Source organism: Chiloscyllium plagiosum, chromosome 30 (assembly GCF_004010195.1).
Source record: "Chiloscyllium plagiosum isolate BGI_BamShark_2017 chromosome 30, ASM401019v2, whole genome shotgun sequence".
Taxonomy (NCBI): domain Eukaryota; kingdom Metazoa; phylum Chordata; class Chondrichthyes; order Orectolobiformes; family Hemiscylliidae; genus Chiloscyllium; species Chiloscyllium plagiosum.
The window spans coordinates 28,312,752-28,335,987 of NC_057739.1; the positions used below are offsets into that span (position 1 = coordinate 28,312,752).

A 23,236-nucleotide genomic window follows, 5' to 3' on the forward strand; every position below is an offset into this window, starting at 1 on the left:
CTTGGTAGCATCTATAAAGAGAGAAATGTTAAGCAATTCAAATTGCATGTACTTCTTCTAGGACATTTGACTTGAAATGTTAACTCTTTCTCCAAAGATGCCATTAAATCTGGGTATTTCTGGTCAAAATCTAATTCTACTTCCCTTTCATTTATATAATCTTTTGTACATCTCTGGACTTGAGCTCTTAAGTTGTTATTCTAATTCTTGTCTATACGTCAGAGATGATCCTATTTAATTAAAAGGCTACTGTCAAAAGCAAGCCCTTAATTCTTATAAGCTGTGAGTGAATTTATGGATGTTACTTATTATTGTATTCCTGGATTGAGGAATACATTTCCGAGAGTACAGAAAAATTATTTGCAAATAATGTAAGATTCCTTTGCATTGTATTTCTCTCTCCACTTGTTGGGAAAATAAGGTTGTGATAAACTGAGTATCTTGGACAACAAACGATCATTCAACTGGAAGTGAAATTAGCAGACGTGAAATGCAAATGATACTCTTTAACTTGGAAAATTTGTTCCTGAATTTTGGGTATGCAGCTGAGCATGAATGTTTGTACATGAAATTATATATTCAGAATATTCACAAGGATATGAGAAGCTGGCCAGTCTAGCAAAGCAGCCTAGCAGAGAAGACTATGGAGTAGCTATGGCAGGAGTTGCTGGTAATTCAGGAGGCACAGCAGAAATTCTTCACAAGGAAGAAGAAACATGCTAAGGGGAGGATGAGGCAACCATAGCTGACAAGGGAAGTCCAGAACAACAAAAAAGTAAGAGACAAAGCTTATAGTGTGATGAAGATTAGTAGGAAACCAGAGGATTGGGAAACCTTTTAGTAACCAGCAGAGGATAACTGAAAAAGCAATGAGAGGGACAAGATGAACATGCTTGTAAGTGAACTAGTGTTATAAAAGAAGATTGCCAGTGTCATTTGTTTTGATATACGAAAGGTAAGCAAGAGTAGACCTTGAACCTCTGGAAAATGAGGCTGGAGAAGTAGTAATAGGGAATGAAGAAACACTGGAGGACTGGAATAGGTACTTTGGTGTCTTCCACTGAAAACTGATGCAATGTGCCAGACCTTCGAGAGTTGAGGGCAAAGGTGAGTGTAGTGGTCATCACGAAGGAGAAGGCGCTGAGGAAGCTGAAGGGTTTGAAGGTGGATAAATCACCCAGACAGAATCGGTTACATGACGGGATTCTGAAGGCAGAAGCTGAGGAGGTTGTGGAGTTGTTGGTAATCTTTCAGAATTTATTGGAGTTGGGAAGTGTCCAGAGAACTGGGAAACAGCTAATGTAACATCTGTATTTAAGAAGGCAGGGAGGTAGAAGATAGGAAATTAGAGGTTTGCCTGACCTCTGGTGTTGTAAGATTTTTAGAATCCGTTATTAAGGTTGAGATTCTGGAGTATTTGGAAATGCATGATAAAATAAGGCTGAGCCAACACTGCTTCATCACTGCTGCCTCGCAGCGCCAGAGACCCGGGTTCAATTCCCGACTCAGGCGACTGACTGTGTGGAGTTTGCACGTTCTCTCCGTGTCTGCGTGGGTTTCCTCCGGGTGCTCCGGTTTCCTCCCACAGTCCAAAGATGTGCAGGTTAGGTGAATTGGCCATACTAATAATCTAATCTAATCTAATCTAATCTGTCAGTTTCTGGTAGGCAAATTGGTTAGAATTCTTTTGGAGAAGTTAAGCAAGTTACAGAAAAGAGAACCAATGGACATGATCAATTTGGAATTTCAGAAGACTTATGACAAGGTGCTGCACAGGAGGCTGCTAAATGAGAGCTCATGGTGTTAGGGGAAGGGAACTGACAGAGGGAATTGGCTGAATGGCAGAAGGCAGAATGTAGGGGACAAAGGGGGCTTTTATCAGGATGGCAGCTGTAGTCCTGTGGAGTTCACACTATACGTTAACAATCTGGATGAACAAACTAAGAGCGATGTTGCGAAGTTTGCAGATGACACAAAGATAGATGAAGGGCTGAGTAGTGTTGAGGAAGTGGGCAGGCTGCAGAAAGACTTGGATAGATTAGGTGAGTGGGCATTGAAGTGAGAACATGAGGTTATGGACTTTGGTAGGAAGAGTAGAGGCTAATGCTATTTTTCTAAATGGGGAAAAGCTTTGGAAATATGAAGCACAAAGGGACTTTGGAATCCTATTTCAGGATTCCCTTCAGGCTAACATGCAGGTTCAGTTAGCTTTTAGGAAGGCAAATGCAACGTTAGCATTCATTTCAAGAGGACTAGAATGTGAGAGCAGTCATGTACTAATAGGATGGTCTAAGGTTCTGGTCAAGCCATAGCTAGTCACCTTTTGGAATGTGAGAGCAGTTTCGGACTCCACATCTCAGGAAGGATATGCTGGTGAACATCTTGTCAAAGAGAGTTGTGGAGGCCAAATATATTGAAGACAGAAGTTCTTGACTGATAAGGGGATTAACAATTATGGGGAAAAGGCAGGAGTGTAGGATCAAATGGCAGAGCGGCCTCAGTGGGCTGAACAGCCTAATTCTGTGTCTGTCTTTTAAAACTCGGGAGCACATGACCATAAATGTTTGGCCAACTGTGTAATACAAAGGTAAGTCAAAGTTGTGGGATTCCTTGGCACATGCTTTATTCTTTGAGGCAGCAATTCGTGGCGTCAGCTTGAATTTCGCTCCTCGTAGTGTCATAAGTGATTAATTCCACCTCCTAGTCAAGTCTGATATTTTGTCATTGCTGCAGATTTGTTCTTTGTGCAGTCCAATGGGTAGGATAAAACATTTCATTATTTTGTCCTCCTATCCAAACCATGATTGAAAATGTCAAATGCACAAGTCATATCGTTTGCTTTCGCACAAGTCATATCGTTTGCTTTAATACTGTCCATGCAGAATCTGTCACTGAAATATTACAAATAATCTGACAGCATCTGTGGGAAGTGTTGGAGAACAAAAACGACTTGATATTTTGAGTTAATGAATATTTTCACCAGGAATTCCTTTGGAAGGAGGCCCAATGGTAATTGATGTAATAATTATAACTTCAGACTCCAATTGGTGCTTTCAGTTTTAGATTGCCGAAACATTGTTGGTCTGCTAGGCTTGATTACAATGTGACAAGAACATGGCACGACCGAACCCACTAGCCACGCTACCTTATATTAAAAATGTCTCCAAACGAACAGCTAGACTTCTCTGACTACTCGGATTCATGACAGCCCATAAACCGACAGCCACACTCTCTGACATCAACTCGCCAGAACAAAAGACCCGAGACCCATCATGTGCAAGATGAACATAATTTACAAGATTCCATGCAAAGACTGCACAAAACACTATATGGGACAAACAGGTAGACAACAAACGATCCACATCCACAAACACCAACTAGCCACTAAATGTCAGTAGACACGTTGGAGCCAAGGATCACAAATTCAACTGAGACAACACAAATAACAGAGCAGGTGAAACAGAGGCCAGGTAAAAACAATGACCGCAGATGCTGGAAACCAGATTCTGGATTAGTGGTGCTGGAAGAGCACAGCAGTTCAGGCAGCATCCAAGGAGCTTCGAAATCGACGTTTCGGGCAAAAGCCCTTCATGAAACAGAGGCCAGCCAGAGAATTTCTAGAAGCTTGGCACTCCTCCACTGACTTCAACAAACATGCAGACCTAGACCCAATATACCGGCCACGACAACGAACAACCAGAACCGCCAACTGAAAGCAGCAGGAACGGAACCAAATAAATTCCAGAAGTAACAGTACCACAGCGCTTCACAGGAGGCCCCAAAACATGCAAGATGTCACCTACACGGGGCGAAAGGTCTGCAAATTAACTTCCTAACTTAGCAAACATATGTACAACTATGGCAGTCATAATTTTGATTATAATACAAATTACATCTAAATTAACACTAATGCATTTAATGGAAAAATAATTTGCTTTTTCTTCCAGGGTCATCTATGTTTATGGCATTGATTCTGTTGATATTCTAAATTTAGAGAAGATATACATGCTCAGCAATAGCTTTAACTTGGTACACGGTAATATGCATAAATTGTGCTGGGAAAATGTGACTCTTCGATGCAGCACTTAAAACTCAGTGAATAGAGCCAAACCTTTGGAAAGTCAATATGGACAGCTAATTGGAGAAGTAGAACTATGTAGGTTTACCAAGATGAAGGATGCAGAAGTTAGTCTCACTGTTCTGCAAAGTGCCATATTGGTTTGTTTTCACTCATGCCATGTTTTTGGAAAGATTTTTGTTTTAAACTACTTATTAAAAAACACATTCCTAGTAGGTTGTATGAAGTTTGTTTAGTTTCCAGATAATATATGGTTTTGCGGTAATTAATTTTCTTCAAAGCGTTTAACTAGGAACTGATCATTACCTGTGCTTTTAAAAATAATTCTAAAGAAGCCTGAAATGTTCAATTTTCAGAAATATTTTCTCAGATGTGACAGGTTTTGGACATTAGTGATGTTGAAAGCGACAGTTTTAATTGACAACTTTTGAACTGCAAGTGTGAATTTTCTAATTGATATTTTAAACTAGATTTGAAACATTTATTTTTAAATTGTGGTATTAGTCAGAATAGATTCTCAACCTTGATGTGACAAAAAATGAAAGTTTGCAAGTATTGTACATTTTTCTTTTACAATTAATCTGTTTCACATATTAGAAATAAATTTCAAGATAATGGCTTGACTAGCCAATGCAAATTCTGTTCATAAATCTGATCCATGTTTTTGTGCTTGTCAATGAGAATTGTTATCATACTCAGTGGAATAATTTTTAGTCCCATTGAATTCTCAAAGAATAATGGATTTTGGATATGCCAGTAGAGTGAATCCAAGAGCAGAGCGTCTTGTTTAAGTACCTTATTTATCACGAATGATCTAACAAGATTTTCCATTGCTGTTATGCTCACTTATCCTGAAATGTTTGAATTTTGCAGCAAAATAAATTTCTGATTTATATATTTGGGACTTTTTTTATTGGTAGTCTGTTTGATTAAAATTGTGCTAGTGTGTTCTATGGCATTGATACATGGTTAGTAAGATCTGAAAATGCCCATTTGCTGGATAAAAAATAGTAAATGACAGGTCGAGTGATTAAGTTTTACGGTGTTGGGAGTTTCAGTAAATGATCAATATGTAATGAGTGATCTATAATTTGAGAGTTCTCTTGCATAAGAGAACTTCAAATAGTTTTGAGCACCACCGACAATGTGACCATAAAGCAATCAAAATCACTAGACTGATCAGAAATACATAATCCAAGGTGAAGTATTTGTGGAGGATGAGGGAAGTTAGAAGTGAAAATGAAATTTTTGGTTTTAATTACAATAATTTGCTCATTTACAGGAAAAATCTTGAACTGAGTACAGTTAGTTCTTCTACAACATGGTTGTCGTCTTGTGCAACCCCGCATTATAGAAAAGTCACGCTTGAGAAACAGCGCTCCAAATGTTTGCACTCTAATCACATTACAGCTCACATACATTTTAAAAGTTCGTTCTGCAGAAATGTTACGTTCTTTTCCAGAGGTTTACACACGTGATACAATTCGTACAAACCAACTTCTGCAAACAGCTTAAGTTTATTGAAACTTGGACAAGCTAGGTGACCCCTTTGACCCTCTTCACAAGCATGCAAAATTGAGTCAAGGTGAGGCACTGAACAAAGAAAACATGTAAGTTGGCCTTGCTTACAGATACTCTGGCCACTCCCCATAGTCAGATGCCTCTCAAGACAGCCCCCCCCATCACATTCACATGTTACCCCAGGTACAATGGTAAGATGAGATCATTCTCTGAGATAATGCAAATGCTCATGCCCTCATCCTGGGGAATCATCATGCAAACGATTTCCTGACTTAGGTCACACCTGCATTGTCTTGGGAAATACTATCTAACTTCAGGAGATGGCTTATGAAAGCATTTCTGAATGGAAGAAATTAAATGATAGTTTAATTTGATAATTGTAGGGGAGTAGTAGCAAATGACTGTCTAATTGGGGTGTGGGTGATTAGCATTCTTGCATGAATGTTGTTCCCATCCACTTCCAGAATGTTCACTCAGTGCAGTTTAGCTCTTTTTTTAATATGCATCCAGAGAGAGGTTCCAATTTAATCTTTTAACATTACAGAAACAGCGTCCCCAATTCGTCAATTGCATTATAGTGAATAGTTTGATTAGATTAGATTGCTTAGTGTGGAAAAAGGCCCTTCGGCCCAACAAGTCCACACCGACCCTCCGAAGAGCAACCCACCCAGACCCATTCCCCTACATTTACCCCTTCATCTAACACTACGGGCAATTCAGCATGGCCAATTCACCTAACCTGCACATCTTTGGACTGTGGGAGGAAACCCACACAGACATGGGGAGAATGTGCAAACTCCACACAGACAGTTGCCTGAGGTGGGAATTGAACCCGGGTCTCTGGCGCTGTGAGGCAGCAGTGCTAACCCCTGTGCCACCATGCTGCCCACTAAGTTGACAATATTCACATTAGAACAGAATTGTTTGGAAATGACAAATAAATTCAGGATTACACTGTTAAATTTCAAGTTATTTTTCTCAAAAAGGATGAAATCGTCAGCTAATTCAAATTGAGTGCTGAGAAATGTTTTGTGTATAAAATTGATTCTAATCATGGTATTGCATAAACTACCTTTCTATGCATATTTGCATAAGAATTACTGGTTTGTACCTGATGTGTATTTGGGGATTTAAGAAAATTCAGTTCAATGTCCCATGTACTTTTGAGTATGTTGATTGAGACCTCTGGCTAATGTTATCATATTTTATCCAAGAATTAAATTGAAATGTGAAAATGTTTTTCTATCTGTCACATTAATTATTAGAGCTCTGTTTTGTGCTCTTTCCAGCTACGTGCATTTCCCAACCCAGAAAATCCTGGTCTACCAATCAGGTGAGCTCAATAATCACCTTCAGTTGCTTAAGTCTGTTTGTATTTCAAACTTTTCTTAAGTTGTAATGAAAGGTCATTGATCTGAAATGTCAGCAGTGATTGACGATCTATGGATGCTGCCTGATCTGAATATTGTTAGGACCCTAAAGAAAGTGTATAGGGTATGAGCAGGTAGGGAAAGAGTTATATTTTGAGTTTTGTGAAACAAGAGGTTCAGCTGAGCTTGACTGAGATCAGATAAGAACTTATAATTAACAATGGGATGGGGAGGCAAGGGTAATGGGTTAACAAAGTGGAAAAGCATTCATTTATGTAGAGCCATTTAACAATATTGGAAGCATTCAGTATGTGAGGTCCGTTTAACAAGATGAAAATTATTCATTTTGTGAAGCCAGTTAAGGTTAAGAACATAGCTGGAAATGTGTTGCTGGAAAAGCGCAGCAGGTCAGGTAGCATCCAGGGAACAGGAGAATCGACGTTTCGGGCATAAGCCCTTCTTCAGGCTTATGCCCGAAACGTCGATTCTCCTGTTCCCTGGATGCTGCCTGACCTGCTGCGCTTTTCCAGCAACGCATTTCCAGCTCTGATCTCCAGCATCTGCAGACCTCACTTTCTCCTCAAAGGTTAAGAACATGCCTTGTATAACAGCAGAAGGCTTAATCTCTACTATTGACACTTGCCGATTGTCACGGTCACCCATTTAATATGTACATTGCCTTATCTGGATGCTCCTTCCTGTAAAATGACTATATAATTCACTAAGAAACTGCAGTTTGAGAGAAGACCTTGAACTCCTGTGTCTATGTACATGGATGACCATTCCCTCTCCCTCCAGGGCACGGAGTAAAGATGAAGGTAAAACTACACTGTATCTTTGAGCATTTTGCTTCGACCGAGGTGCGGACGACACGACACCCTGAGTGATTTTTAAAATAATTTTTTTTTCCTTTTTTTAAATAGTTTGGTTAGAACTGATATGAAAATTACCTTTTGAGCTGTGGTCAATAGCTTGTCTGTAAAACTTCAGGAAAAAGAAGGCAAGCTGTTGACTTGAGCTTCCGCACGTGGAAGTTAATGGCAGCATGGTTCATCATTAAAAGATCCTGTAGATGCTTTGACATTGCAGGAAGATAAATTTGTTTAAATAGGTAACAGATGTTGACTATTAATGAGGTCAGTATCTGAGAATTGGTTCCAGCAAGTCTAAGATAGATCTTTATGCACAAGTAGATGGCAGATGTTGAATGGTAACTAAGACCTTGTGGCGACAGTCAGTCTGACAGGGAGAGGCCAAAGTGTTAAGATTAGATTAGATTCCCTACAGTGTGGAAACAGGCCCTTCGGCCCAACTAGTCCACACTGACCCTCCGAAGGGTAACCCATCCAGACCCATTCCCCATATTTACCACTGACTAATGCACCTAACTCTACGGGCAATTTAGCATGACCAATTCACCTGGCCTGCACGTCTTTGGACTGTGGGAGAAAACCAGAGCACCTGGAGGTGGTGGACTAAAAATTATTCCACTGAAACCCATGCAGACACGGGGAGAATGTGCAAACTCCACACAGTCGCCCGAGGCTGGAATCGAACCTGGGTCCCTGGTGCTGTGAGACAACAGTTCTAACCACTGAGCCACCGTGCCGCCCCCATTGTTAAATTGGGGTTTGGATTGAGCTTTCTGCTGCTGCAACACCATGTTGATGCAACATGACAAATTTGGAACTTGGAACTCCCTGGAATTTGAAGAGGTGGAATTCTTTAAAGTTGCACAGACCTTTGCTTCAACCCAGTCTGGAGTGCTGGACATGCGCACTGAAGGGATGATGTCAGAAAAGACCTTTGTGTAAAAGATTAGTTGAAATCTGGAACACTCTGCCAGGAAGATGTAAAACTTTGGTCAAATTTCAAAACTCAAGATGGCTGTGTTTTGTTCGGTAGTGGTATTGAGGAATAACCAAACTGAAATGTACAAATTTGGTGAAGGTACAGATTAACTATGATCTTGCTGAATTGTTATATTGACTCAAGGGACTTAATGGCTTATTCTATACTAGCTAATGTGTTCTGATGTTCAACAATTGATGGATGGCATCCTTCTGTTATTTTAATAACCATGTTAGTGTGAAGGCAAACTCTGTGGGTTTTCATTTGACACTTAGCGGCTGTCTCCAGTGAGTATAATTTTGTAATGAAGTTGTCATCCTTCCATATTTGTGTTTTGATATTGTTCTGTTGCAATATCCCTCATGATATTTATCACAGAACCATTAATCCAGTTCATTTTGATGTAAATCCGATATTTTTGAACATTCTATTGTAAAAATTTACCATTGTCCCAGAGGATTATCTGGGTGGCACGGTGCCTCAGTGGTTAGCAGTGCTGTCTCATAGCAGCAGGGAGCCAAGTTCAATTCTTACCTTTGTACAAACCCCACACAGTCAACATTCTCCCTGTATCTGCATAGGTTTACTCTGGGTGCTCCAGTTTCCTCCCACCCACCAAAGATGTGTACATTTAGGTGGATTGGCCAAGCTAAATTGCACAAAGTGTCCAAGGATGTGCAGGCACTAAGTGAATTAGGCATGGAAAATGCCAAGTTACAGGGATAGGTTAGGGGCGTGGGTCTGGGTGGGATGTTTTTTGGATGGTCGATGTGGACTGGATAAGCTAAATGACTTGCATCCACACTGTAGGGAGTCTATGATTCTATGACCATCAGGCTGTAATGTCATTAGAGAGATGACTGGTGATGTTTGAACCTGAGAGTTACAATGCCTCCAGCAAGAGGACGCTCTAAAGGCTGGACTTTGCAATGACTGAGGTCACCATCAAGAATTGAGAATTGAACTGTGGCATTCCTGGATCACAAACCAGCCATCCAATTGAACTAACTGACCCCCCACCCCCAGAAAATATGTGCATTTACACTGTGCTCTCACACACATACCCACATCAATACTGCTTGTCCAAGATTCTGAGTTCAACATTGTAAGTGAATAAAAATGAACATTATCATAATTATTTATAGGAAGTTCAGTCATTTCGGTATTCTTGAAATTGAAATGCTTAATATGTACAAATTCCATTTTTATTACGGAATAGAAGCCAGAGCTCTCTTTGTCTTCACTGTGAAACCAAGTTTGCCAAGTTGTGTTATCAAATCATTCTATTGAATGTTACCATGCAGAAGGAGGCCATTCAACTAGCTGTTTGAGCTTAATCCTTTGTAAGAGCAACTTTTGACTTCCCAACCTTTGTCGCCCTAAAAATATTTTTCCTCGTGATAATTATTCAATCCCTTTTTGAAACTCCCTGTTGAATTTTCTTGCACTACTATTTACCTTTTAAATTGCTTTCTGGTTTGAAATCCTTCCACAGTGCTAGTAGCTTGCTCAATCTATCCATTAGAGACCCCTGACAGTTTAAAACCCCTTTATCAAATTTTCCCACATCGGCTTTCTTGAAGTCTCAACTTCTCCAATATTTGCCTAGAAGCATTCCTATGAATATTTTTTGCATCCTTTCTAATGTCTTCATAGTTTTCCTAAAATATGGTGCCAAAATGTTGAGAATGGACTAATGTTTTAAAGTTCACGATGACTTCCTTGCTTTTGTATTCTGTGCTTTGATTAGAAAGCCCAGGAACCCATATGCCTTATTTGTAGCTCAAACTGACCACCTATCTTAAGAGACTTGGGGTGCAGATTCATAGTTCGTTGAAAGTGGAGTCCAAGGTAGACAGGGTGGTGAAGTCATTGTTTGACACACTTTCCTTCATTGGTCAAAGCATTGAGTATACAAGTTGGGATGTCATGTTGTGGCTGTACAGAACATTGGTGAGGCTTATGAGTGTATACCTTTTAAAGTACTTGGTAGAGTTAAAATCAGTTTCTTTTTCGACTCTGGGAAATCCTCAAGGATGGCTCTAGTAAGCACTGCTGCCTCATGGTACCAGGGACCTTGGTTCAATTCCACCCTCTGGTAACTGTCTGTGTGGAATGTTCACATTCTGTGTAGGTTTGCTTTGGGTTTCTCTCACAATCCAAAGAACATGGATCGGTTCTGATCCTCTTTTGTTTGTCATTTGTAAAAATGATTTGGATGAGAATGTAGAAAGCATGGTTAGTAAGTGTACAGACGACACCAAAATTGATGACATTGTAGATAGTGAAAACGTTTTCAAAGATTACAAAGGGATCATCATCAAATGGGTCAATGGGCTGAAAATGGCAGATGGAGTTCATAGAACATAGAAGAATGCAGTGCAGTACAGGCCGTTCTGCCCTCGATGTTGTGCCAACCTGTGAAACCTATCTGAAGTCCATCTAACCTACACTATTCCATTATCATACGTATATTTATCCAGTGACCATTTAAATGCCCTTAAAGTTGGTGAGTCTACTACTGTTGCAGGCAGGGCATTCCACACCCTTACGACACTGTAAAGAACCTACCTCTGTCATCTGTTCAATACCTATCACCCTTCAGTTTAAAGCTATGTCCCCTCATGATAGCCATTACCATCCGAGGGAAAAAGCCTCATTGTCCACCCTACCTAATTCTCTGAGCATCTTTTATATGTCTTTATTAAGTCGCCTCTTAACCTTCTCTGTAATAAAAACAGCCTCCAGTCCCTCAGCTTTTCCTCATAAGATCTTCCCTCCATACCTGTCAATCTCCTCTGCCCCCTTTTTAATGCTTCCAAGATCCTCCTATAATATGGCGACCAGCACTGTACGCAATACCCCCAGTGCGACCCCACCAGAGATTTGTACAGCTGCAGCCTGACCTCAGGGCTCCGAAACTCAATCTCTCTGCCAATAAAAGCTAACACACTGTATGCCGCCTTGCCACCCAGGTTGACAGGGTTGTTAACTTTCAGGGATCTATGCACATGGGCACCGAGATCTCATCCACACGACCAATAATCTTACCATTAGTCCAGTACTCTTATTGCTGTTGCTCCTTCCAAAGTGAATCACCTCACACTTGTCCACATTAAAACTCCATTTGCCACCTTGCAGTCCAGCCCTGCAGCTTATCTGTATCCCTCTGTAACCTGCAACATCCTTCCGCACTGTCCATAAACTCCATCAACTTTAGTATCTTGCACGAATTTACTAACTCATCCTTCCACGTCCTCGTCGACGTCATTTGAGAAAAATAACCAACCGCAATGGCCTCAACTGATCCTTGCGGTGCACCACTATTAACTGAACTCCAGAATGAACATTTCCCATCAGCCACCACCCTATGTCTCCTTTCAGGAAGCCAGTTTCTGATCCAAACTACAAAATTATCCTCAATGTCATGCCTTCATATTTTGTGCAATAACCTGCCATCGGGAAACTTATCAAACCCCTTACTGAAATCCACATACACCACATGAACTGCTTTACCCACATCTGCTTGTTTGGTCACCTTCTCAAAGAACTCAGTAAGGTTTGTGACGAACCCAAATCAACTTATTCCTTTCTAGATGATTATAAATCCTATGTCTAATAATTTTTTCCAACACTTTACCCTCAACCAAACTAAGGTTCACTGGTCTATAATGACCAGGGTTGTCTCTACTTCCCTTCTTGAACAAGGGGCCAACAGTTACTATTTTCCAGTCTTCTGCCACTATTCCTGTAGACAGTGACAACATAAAGATCAAAGCCAAAAGCTCTGCACTCGCCTCCCTGCCTTCCCAGAGAATCCTAGGTTATATCCCATCTGGCCCAGCGGACTTGTCTATTTTAGCACTTTCCAGAATTGCTAACGCCTCCTTATGTACCTCAATCCCATCTCGTCTAATAGCCTATATCTCAGTATTTTCCTCGATAACAATTATCCTTTTCCTGTGTGAATACTGATGAAAAATATTAGTTTAGCACCTCTCCTATCACTACCGACTCCACGCACAACTTCCCATTACTATTTTTGACTGGCCCTAATCTTATTCTAGGAATTCTTTTATTCCTGACAAACCTATAGAAAGCTTTATCTTACCTGCCAAAGACTTCTCATGTCCCCTCCTGGTTCCTCTTAACTCTCTTTTTAGGTCCTTCCTGGCTAACTTGTAACTCTCGAGCGCTCTAACTGAGACTTCACATTTCATCTTTACATAAGCTGCCTCCTTCCTCTTGACAAGAGACTCAACTTGTTCGATAAACAAAGGTTCCCTCACTGGACCACTTCCACCCTGCTTGACAGGTACGTACATGTCAAGGACATGCAGTAGCTGTTACTTGAACAAGCTCCACATTTCAATTGTGCCCATCCCCTGCAGTTTCCTTTCCCATCCTGTGCATCCTAAATTTTGCCTAAATACACCTTAATTGCCTTTCCCCCCCAGGCTATAACTCTTGCCCTGCAGTATATACCTATCCCTTTCCATCACTAAAGTAAACATAACTGAATTGTGATTGCTATCACCAAAGTGCTCACCTATCTGCAAATCTAATACCTGGCCTGGTTCATTATCCAGTACCAAATCCAGTGTGGCCTCGCCTCTTGTTGGCCTATCTACGTACTGTCAGGAAACCCTTCTACACACATTGGACAAAAACGGACCATTTAAAACACTGCAACTATAGCTAGTCAATATTAGGAAAGTTGAAGTCCCCTATAGCTCCTATCCAGAATCATATTTTCAATTCTTTCCTCGACATCTCTGGAACTTTTTGGAGGTCTATTGAAAGCTCCCAATTGGGTGACCTCTCTTTTCTTGTTTCTAACATCAGTCCGTACTACCTCAGGAGATGAGTCCCCATCAAATGTCCTTTCTGCCACCGTAATACTGTCCATGACTAACAATACCACAGCTCCCCCTCTTTTACCATCTTCCCTGATAATACTGAAACATCTAAACCCTGGAACCTGCCACAACTATTCCTGTCTCTGCTCTATGTTTCCAAAATGGCCGCAACATCGAAGTCCCAGGTACGAACCCATGCTGTACTTGCACTCACTGTATTCCGGATGCTTCTGGCGTTGAAGTAGACATATTTCAAACCACCTTCCTGCCTGCTGGTTCAGTCCTGCAACCTTGAAACCTTATTCATGACTTGACTATTGTCAACCTCCTGTACACTGGAGCTACAATTCCCGTTCTCGTCCCCTGAAGACCATTAGCAAACCTCGCCCCCAGGATATTGGTACCCCTCTGGTTCAGGTATCGACCATCCCGTTTTGTAGAGGTCCCACCTACGCCAGAATGAGCCCCAAATATCCAGCTATCTGAATCCCTCCCATACCATTCCTGTAGCCACGTGTTCAACTACTCTCTCTCCCTCTTGCTCGCCTCGCTAGTACATGGCAGAGGTAACTGCATAAATGCGAGGTATTGCATTTTGGTACTATAAACAAGGATAGACCTTATACAATTAATAGTCAGGCCTTGGGTAGTGTTGTCGAACAGAGGCACCTAGGGGTGCAGGTACATAAGATGAGATTCCCTACCGTGTGGAAACAGGCAATTTTGACCAACAAGTCCACACCAACCCTCCGAAGAGTAACCCACCCAGACCCATTTCCCTCTGACTAATGCACCTAACACTGTGGGCAATTTTGAATGGCCAATTCACCTGACCTGCACATCTTTGGACTGTGGGAGGAAACCCACGCAGACATTGGGAGAATGTGCAAACTCCACACAGACAGTTGCCCGAGGCCGGAATTGAACCGGAGTCCCTGGTGCTGTGAGGCAGCAGTGCTAACCACTGAGCCACCGTGCTGCCCTATTCTTTGAAGTTCGCAGAGTGGTTAAAAAGACGTTTGGCACGCTTGCCTTCATTGCTCAGTCCTTTAAGTATCGGAGTTGGGAAGTCATGTTGAAATTGTACAGGACATTGGTGAGGCGTCTTGTGGGATACCATGTCCTGTTTTGGTCACTCACTTACAGGAAACATATTATTAAGCAGATATGGAAGGTTTGAGTTAAAGAAAGGCTGGGACTTGTTTTACTGGAGTGTAGGAGATTGAGAGGCAATCTGAGAGCAGTTTACAAAATATGGATATACATAGAGTTAATGGTAGTTGTCTTTTCCCTCTGATGGGAAATTTCAAGACATTTTTAGGGTACCGGGAGAAAGATTTTTAACAAAGTTGAGGCAAATATTTTACACAGGGTAGTTTGCATGTGGAATGACTTTACTGAGAAAATGGCGGATGTGGGTGCAATTACGACGTTGAAAAGACATTTGGATAGATACATTAATAGGAAATGTTTGGAGAGATATGGACCAGGAGCAGGCAGGTGGGACTAGTTTAGTTTGGAATTGTATTCTGCATGGACTGGTTGGACTGAAGCATCTGTTTTCATGATGAATGACTCTATGACTTAGTACGCAGGTTAGGTGGATTGAACTTGCTAAATTGCCCATGGTATCCAGCGTTAAAGGGATTAGGTAGATTTGGGTGGGATGCTGTTCGGTGTGGATTCAATAGGCCATAGGGCCTGTTTCCACACTGTAGGGATTGTGTGATGTGGAGATTCCCTTCCACGTTGTGTCAAAGATTTTAAAATCAGTATGCATTTGTGAGGTTAATGTGCCATTGCCGATTAGGTTGTGAAGCACCTTTTCTTGACAATGCAGGCCTTGTGCAGGCAAACAGAAGAGTTACTGTACAGAGTCGTGCTGTGACTGGACAGTTTGTTTTCCATTCTGAAATGTCATGTGTAACTTTTTCATTGACTCTTAGACTCAATGGTGCTTTCATCCTTAATATCGAGAGTGTGGTGCTAGAAAAGCACAGCAGGTCAGGCAGCATCCGAGGAGCAAAAGAGTCGAAGTTTCGGGCAAAAGCCCTTTCATCCTTAATAGCTGTTGGGTGGACTTCTTTTTAAGTAATTCCTGGAACTTAGTGGTTGGATGTGGCATCCAGTACTAAAGTGGTATAGTCCAGATGATCTCTCGTATATTGTGGTGATGAGCAGCTGCATATTAAAGAAAAACACTTCGGTCAAAATAAAAGATCTTTGAATTCCTCAATATATGCATTTTTCAAAACATATCATTAACTTTGTATGAAATATTTGTACATAATTTATATGTATGAATCATTATAAACATTGAAAGTTGAGTTAAAATATATGACTACCAAACACAATGGAATAAATGTATTAAAATCTTAAATGTCCTCTGTGTTCTGATTCTGCATCGTGACTTAAAGTTCACAAATCAGAGTCAATTGTGTGGTTTACACTGCAGTATTACATAATAAATATTTGATAAACATAGAAAAGTACAGCACAGAACAGGCCCTTTGGCCCACGATGTTGTGCTGAGATTTAATCCTAATGTAAAATATAATAGCTGAACCTACGCACCCCTCAACTCACTGCTATCCATGAGCATGTCCAGCAGTCGCTTAAATGTCCCCAGTGATTCTGCTTCCACCACCACAACTGGCAACACATTGCATGCATTCACAACTATCTGCGTAAAAAACCTACCTCTGACATCTCCTTTATACCTTCTTCCTCATATCTTCAAACTGTGACTTCTCGTACCAGTCAATCCTGCCCTGGGGAAAAGTCTCTGGCTATTGACTCCATCTATTCCTCTCATTATCTTGTACACTTCGATCAGGTCTCCTCTCTTCCTCCTTCTCTCCAGAGAGAAAAGTCCGAGCTTATTCAACCTTTCTTCATAAGGCAAGCCCTCCAGCCCAGGCAGTGTCCTGGTAAATCTTTGTACTCTCTCCAAAGCCTCTGTATCTTTCCTATAAACTGTAACATTTGACCTTTGACTAATACATCTCTATATTAGTGTAATATGTATTCTTTTTCCTGCATCTTGGTGATTATTAATTTGGAAGGAAAATCTATTTGAGTTGGTGGCCTCATTTTTAATTTTTGTAAAGTCTATTCCAAAGTTGAATGTATATCTGTGTGGATTTCTATAATTAGATGAAAGTTGTTATTTGCCATCTGCAGGTGGGTTCCTAAACACAGCAGTATGCGCAAAGAGAATTAGCCTGGGTTAATCGTGGGATATATTCACCTCTCGCTATGGAATGGTTTGATCCAAGTCTAGAGCAAGCCTGTCCCTTGTGCATCTTGAAGTCTTATGTGGAGAGTCAAAGGAATAGTTTCAGATTGCCCAAGAGAGAGGAAAAAGTTTCTTGGGTTAGAAAAATAATTTTGATGCAGCCAACAGACTAACCCAGTGCATGTTGTGGTGTTAAAAAGTATTCAAGTCATAATTACAATCTGTGTCCACTAGCTGTAAAGTTATCTATCTTTTTTCATTAGGAATACGCTGCTGAGCCATTTGAAGATGGTGAAGCCTGATCTTCACACTCTGGCTCATCACCTCAAGCAAGAGCGTCTTTATGTGAATTCTGAAAAGCAATTACTTCAGCGGTTAAATACGGATGTATTGAAAACTGCTGAAAAGCTGTATTGCTCAGCGTGGATCGCAAAACAGCAGCGAATTAACTTGGACCGTCTCATATTAACAAGGTGAAATCAATATGTGGGGGTAGGGAGGTAGGCGGAGTGGTTATAGCATTATGGTCGTGCAATATGAATAAACGGATACAAGGCTGAATTTCACTTCAGCTAATTATTTGTGATGTTTAGTTCCACACAGTTGATAAAGCACTGGTATTTTGCTAGTTAACACTCGGTGGTTTGTGGATAGTCAAAATTCAATGTTGAGATTTAAAATGGTTTATGAATTTGTGCCAGTGATAGTGTTCTAGGAAATCTTTTCTCTCAGCTAATGCAGTACATAACTATACTATGCAGTTACCAGAAGCTAGATGGGCGATGATTTTTGCATCCTGTAGAACACCTCCAGTCTTCCTATTAAAATCCTGTTCAAGTCAAGTGGATTCCTTGGCAACTGTAACAACATTAATTATGAAATGAATGATTGCTTGTTCCAATTGCTAATTAACTTTTGAGCACAGCTAACATGAAGCCAATTAAAGAACAATGCTACCAGTTCAACAAAAATTGCCATGCAAAAACATGGGGCCAAATGCATGAAGATATCCCTTTGTGTTTGCATTATAAGTTTTTTTTCCATGCAATGACAATTCCTGTGACTCTAGTCAGAGTCATAGAGATGTACAGCACGGAAACAGACCCTTCAGTCCAACCCATCCTAAATAAATCTAGTCCCATTTGCCAGCACTTGGCCCATATCCCTCTAAACCCTTCCTATTCATATACCCATCCAGATACCTTTTAAATGTTGTAATTATACCAGCCTCCACCATTTCCTGTGGTAACTCATTCCATATATGCACCACTCTCTGCACGAAAAAGTTGCCCCTTAGGTCTCTCTTAAATCTTTGCCTCTCACCTTAAACCTATTCCTACTTGTTTTAGACTCCCTTACCCTATGGACAAGGTCTTGGCTATTCATCCTATCCACATCTGAATTTGGCTAAACTTTGGAAATTTTGTTCCCCCTGAAATTGTTACTATTTCTCCTCACCCTGATGATTTATATCAAGCAAATTCTGGCAAAACTCTTGCAGCTCTGGCAGCAGATGGAAACAAATTATGTTTCAGGTTACCACTTGTAAATTTAACATTTTTCACCCAACAGATGCTGCCCCTGATCTTCTGAGTTCTTCCAGCATTTACTTTCATTTCTGATGTCAAGCAGCTTGAGTATTTTGTTTACATTTTGTCAGTAGTTTTGAGAAACTAATCTTAGTTCCTTTTATGAGAAACATTGTAAATGTCTAATAGTGCTTTATGCTTTACATATTGATACAGAATAGTGTTATAAAACACATCATTGTATTACAAAACAGGGATGTTCTATTTGTCCATCTGTTCAAAGCATGTATAAAGTGCTGTTCATCACCATAGGACTTGTCAAATTATTTGAAAGCCAATGATACACTTTAGAATAGTGTGAATAGATGAGGGTTTCTAACATTTTTATTTGAGGACTAAAGAGGAGAGAAATGGGTTTTTGGTTTTCCATTCTATGAAGGTTACTTATTTGAGTCATTTTTTAAAAGTACGTCAAAAATGATAATTCTCAGAAGTATGTGACTGAAGTGAAATGACTAGACAAGCTTACTACTTCAGATCATTATTGAAATGTTTTGTAAGCTGAGCTTTATGATCAGAGAAAGAGTGGCCCAAGGCATGATTCAGGTTGTATTTTAGAAGAAAAGATCCATACCAATGGATATGCTGTTTGCTAACCTAGAATAAATCCAAATAGATGGAGAAAAAAAATGGCAATTTATTGAAAAATATTAGTCTATGGCTGTATCTCTAGTAATTGAGAAAACCACATTTGGTGAGGGTGTAAAAAGTTGTTGAAGAAAATGCTTGTGTCCTCATTAGTTGGCTAAGAAATTAAAGTGAATACAGGAGAGAGACATCATTGGGGTTAAATGTCTGTGAAGGATATTCCTGGGAAAACTGATTATTTCATTTTGTGAACAAATCTTTCAAAATTGGCTTTTTTTATTCATTTGACGGATGTGTTGCTGACTAGGCCAGCATTTATTGCCCATCCCTTTCTGTCCTTGTGGTGGTGGTGAGGTGCCACCTTGAACCATGCTGTGGTCCATGTGCTTCAGGTAGACACTTAATGCCATTAGGGAGAAAATACCAAGGCTTTGACCAAGTGACAGTGAAGTAACAGTGATATACTTCACAGTCAAGCTGGTGAGTGGCTTGGAATGGAATTTGCGGGTGTGGTGTTCCAGTGTGTCTGCTACTCTTGTCCTTTATGGTTGTGGTCATAGGTTTGGAAAGTGCTAGGAATCTTTGAGTTTCTGCAAAGCATTTGGGAGATATTACGTGCCGCTGTGACTGAGCGTCAGTAGTGGACTGACTGTATTTCTGGATGTGACACCACTCAACCAGACTGCACTGACCTCTGTGATATCAAGCTCTTTTTGAGTGTTATTGGAGCAGGACCCATCCAGGCAATTGGGGAGCAGTCCATCACACTCCTGCCGGGTGCCTTGTAGATGGCAGACAGGCTTTGGGGAGTGAGAAGGTGAATCACTCATTGCAGTATTCCTCATCTCTGAGCTCCTCTTGTCGCCAGTGGATTAATTTGGCAAATTCATTCATTCAATTTCTGGTCCAGGATTTTGATAGTAGAGGTTTCAGTGGTGGAGCACCATTTGAATATCAGATGTCAATAAGATTGTCTCTGGGAATAGTCATTGCCTGGCATTTGTGTGGCACAAATGTTACTTGCCACTTTTTAGCATTGAGTGTTATTTGGCCGTGTACATATGCAGTGTAACGTTTTAATACCTGATGTCAAGAGAGAGGCCACCACTGTGGTCACCATTTCTTGGAGAAGACCCCCCAAAAAATATTTCCTAAGTACCCAGTAATGTTTCAAGCAACATTCAAAGATTCTGGAGTGGAGCAAAGAAATCTACAAGGTTTTGATTTCCAAGGTAGTTAGAGAGGCTTCTGACTTGTTTAAATCATTTGGTTGAAAGTGATGTTTGATTACACTCTACAAAATAATTTCTTGCTTCTTTTTAGTGTGGAAGCGTCTCCAGCAGAGTGTTGCAAACATGCAAAGATTTTGGAGGATACACAGTTTGTGGATGGATACAAGCAGCTGGGATTCCAAGAGACAATATATGGTGAATTTTTAAATCGGTTGAGAGAAAACCCAAGACTCGTTGCCTCGTGCTTGGTGGCTGGGGAGAAGCTTAATCATGAGAGCACCCACAATGTAATCCTTACAGTATTTACTGCCCTTTATGGTAACTGCATTATGCCGGAAGATGAGAGCTATCTTCTGCAAGTGTTGCGCTACCTAATTGAGTTTGAATTGAAAGAGAGTGATAACCCTAGGCGACTGCTTCGAAAAGGTGCTTGCACTTTCAGCATTTTGTTCAAGCTTTTTTCAGAGGGTCTGTACTCTGCAAAGCTCTTTCTTACTGCAACTTTACATGAGCCAATTATGCTGCTGCTTGTAGAAGATGAAGATCACTTGGAAACTGACCCAAAAAAACTTATTGAAAGGTTTACTCCGGCACAGCAAGAAAAGTTCTTTGGCGAGAAGGGCACAGAGCAGTTCAGAAGGAAAGTGCAGGAGATGGTAGAAAGCAATGAAGCAAAATTAGTAACTTTGGTCAACAAATTTATTGGATATCTTAAACAAAACACTTACTGTTTTCCACATAGTTTGCGTTGGATTGTATCGCAAATGTATAAAACCTTGTCTTGTGTGGAAGGGTTAGCTGTTGGGGAGGTGAAAGCCATGTGCACGGATTTGTTGCTTGCCTATTTCATTTGCCCAGCGATTGTTAATCCAGAACAGTATGGGATAATCTCTGATGCTCCAATTAACGAAGTGGCAAGATTTAACTTGATGCAGGTAAGATTACTTTCTACTTAACTTAATTTCTAAATTTTCATTTATTGCTCAACAATTAAGACTCTGAAAGGTAACTAATAGTAGTTAAAATTGGATAACTGAGCCCCACTGCTTTACTAAAAGTAGGAACTGGTATTACTGGTACAGAATCTGAAAATTCAATTCCTTAATTTTTCCTAAGGATCTAAGTCTTTTATTGACTACTTGACAGAGTCTACTTTTGTGTTGGCATGTTTTGCCAGCGCATGCCTTGCTATTCAGTCTTTTCAAAAATGGTTTTACATTGGCTGTTGCCTAGCTATAAAGGGACAGCACATTTTTATTTGAATTCAGTTTAGTTTTTAGTTTCTCACCTTACGCCAATCTGTCTGAGCGTGTACATGTACTTGTTTCGATTGGTTGCAAACCTCATCCAGTAAACTCTAAGGTAAATAATTCCATAATAAAAACTAATTAATTAATGCAATTGTTAACACCAGTCTTGAGAATGGAAACTCTCATATGAAGTTAATGTAATCTAGTTGTAGGTTTTGGCCAGGAGATGTGATCCTCCTTCATAGGATGTACTGTTGAAGAAGCCACCTCCACTCCCAAAGTTCAATCAGGAAGTACAAATCACTGAAACAATTTAATGCTGTTGGCCTCCATGTGCAATTTATTTTTTATGAAAAAGCTTTGCATGTAACTGGATTTTTAATAATGAATAATTCATATTACTGCCGAATAGCTTATCTGTACCTGAAGTCCTAGTTTTATGTTTCTGTAATGTCAGGTACTTTACTGTTTTCAAACAGTGTGTAAGAATTTCAACATGCAATGTTTGATAAGTCACCACCTACTTAAATTGCATTAATGTTCCAACTATTTATTTCACTTTTTAAAATCTTAATTAGGAGTGAAAGATTGAGTGCAATCTATTTCTGGATCAGTGTTTGTAAGGACATTCAAATGTGATTTACTACTCCATGACATCATGGTTGATGAATGCCTGGAGAACCCTTGCTCCCTGGAGGCACTAGATTCAAGCAGGTGTTGGGAAAGGGGAGATCTGTGCTACAGAGATCCGAGACCTTTATGCACAGTTTTCTTAAGCACTCTTACCTTGTTGCTGACCATGATGTCTAGGTCAGGAAGTGTGATGCTATATTTCATAAATCCATAAATAATTTGTGTGATTGTATTAACAGTTTTAGCTTGAACAAATATATGTTTATATAAACCAAAAACGTGATTAAGACTGCTTTATAAAATCAAGGTCTTACTGTTCTGAGTGCTTCTTCCAACCTCCTGCACTGCTTGTCATGACAAACTTGGAAATTGGGTGTATATTTAAATTATTGCTTTCCCTCTTACAACTAGTACCCTGTTGCAGGTTTATTACTCCCTTTTTCACTCCTGTGCCTTACTAAGTTAACCTATAGGAGGCTTTCCCATGGCCCTTGTTTTTGGATTCCAAGTTTTGCAATGATCCACAATGAACTTCTTTTGAGATTAAGTCAAAAATGTGTTCATTCAAACATTGAAAGCAAGGGGAAATTTCTTCACTACTCCTCACACATGCATATAATCAGGGAATTGAAGAAGACAAGGTAGGAGATCACAGAATTCTTCATGCACAGGAAACCAATTAACCCAGCATGTCTGCACCAATTCTCCAATGAATATTATGACCTAGTGTCATTTGCCTGCTTTTTCCTGTACCCTTGCCGATTGTTTTGATTCAAATAATCATGAAATTGCATCTTGAATGGCTCAAAGACAAAACTGCAGATGCTGGAAATCTTAAAACAAATAATTGAAGAAACTCAGGTCTGGCAGCACTTGTGAGGATGAAACAGAGTTAGCCTTTCAGGTCTAGTGACCCTTCTTCAGAACTGATTGTAGCTTGGAAAAGGTTGGTATATATCTTGAAAGTTAGTGAGACGTGGGTAGAAGGGAAGGAATAAACAGTCGGTGGGGAGGGAGCCCAGGGAGA

General features: G+C 40.3%; 1 protein-coding gene across 11 annotated transcripts in view; it reads left to right on the forward strand.

The window, feature by feature from the left end:
- The window catches only part of gapvd1 (GTPase activating protein and VPS9 domains 1), a 144,995-nt gene that overhangs the window by 24,791 nt on the left and 96,968 nt on the right, over positions 1-23,236 (forward strand). For 9 of the 11 annotated variants that reach the window (XM_043720194.1, XM_043720192.1, XM_043720193.1 and 6 more), the window contains 3 exons: positions 6,889-6,932; positions 17,181-17,390; positions 20,418-21,261. In XM_043720194.1, the coding sequence (XP_043576129.1) occupies positions 17,206-17,390; positions 20,418-21,261 (1,029 nt within the window). In that variant the 5' untranslated portion in view covers positions 6,889-6,932; positions 17,181-17,205. The remainder of the gene's footprint in view (positions 1-6,888; positions 6,933-17,180; positions 17,391-20,417; positions 21,262-23,236) is intronic. The other 2 variants (XM_043720198.1, XM_043720196.1) reach the window with 2 other exon arrangements.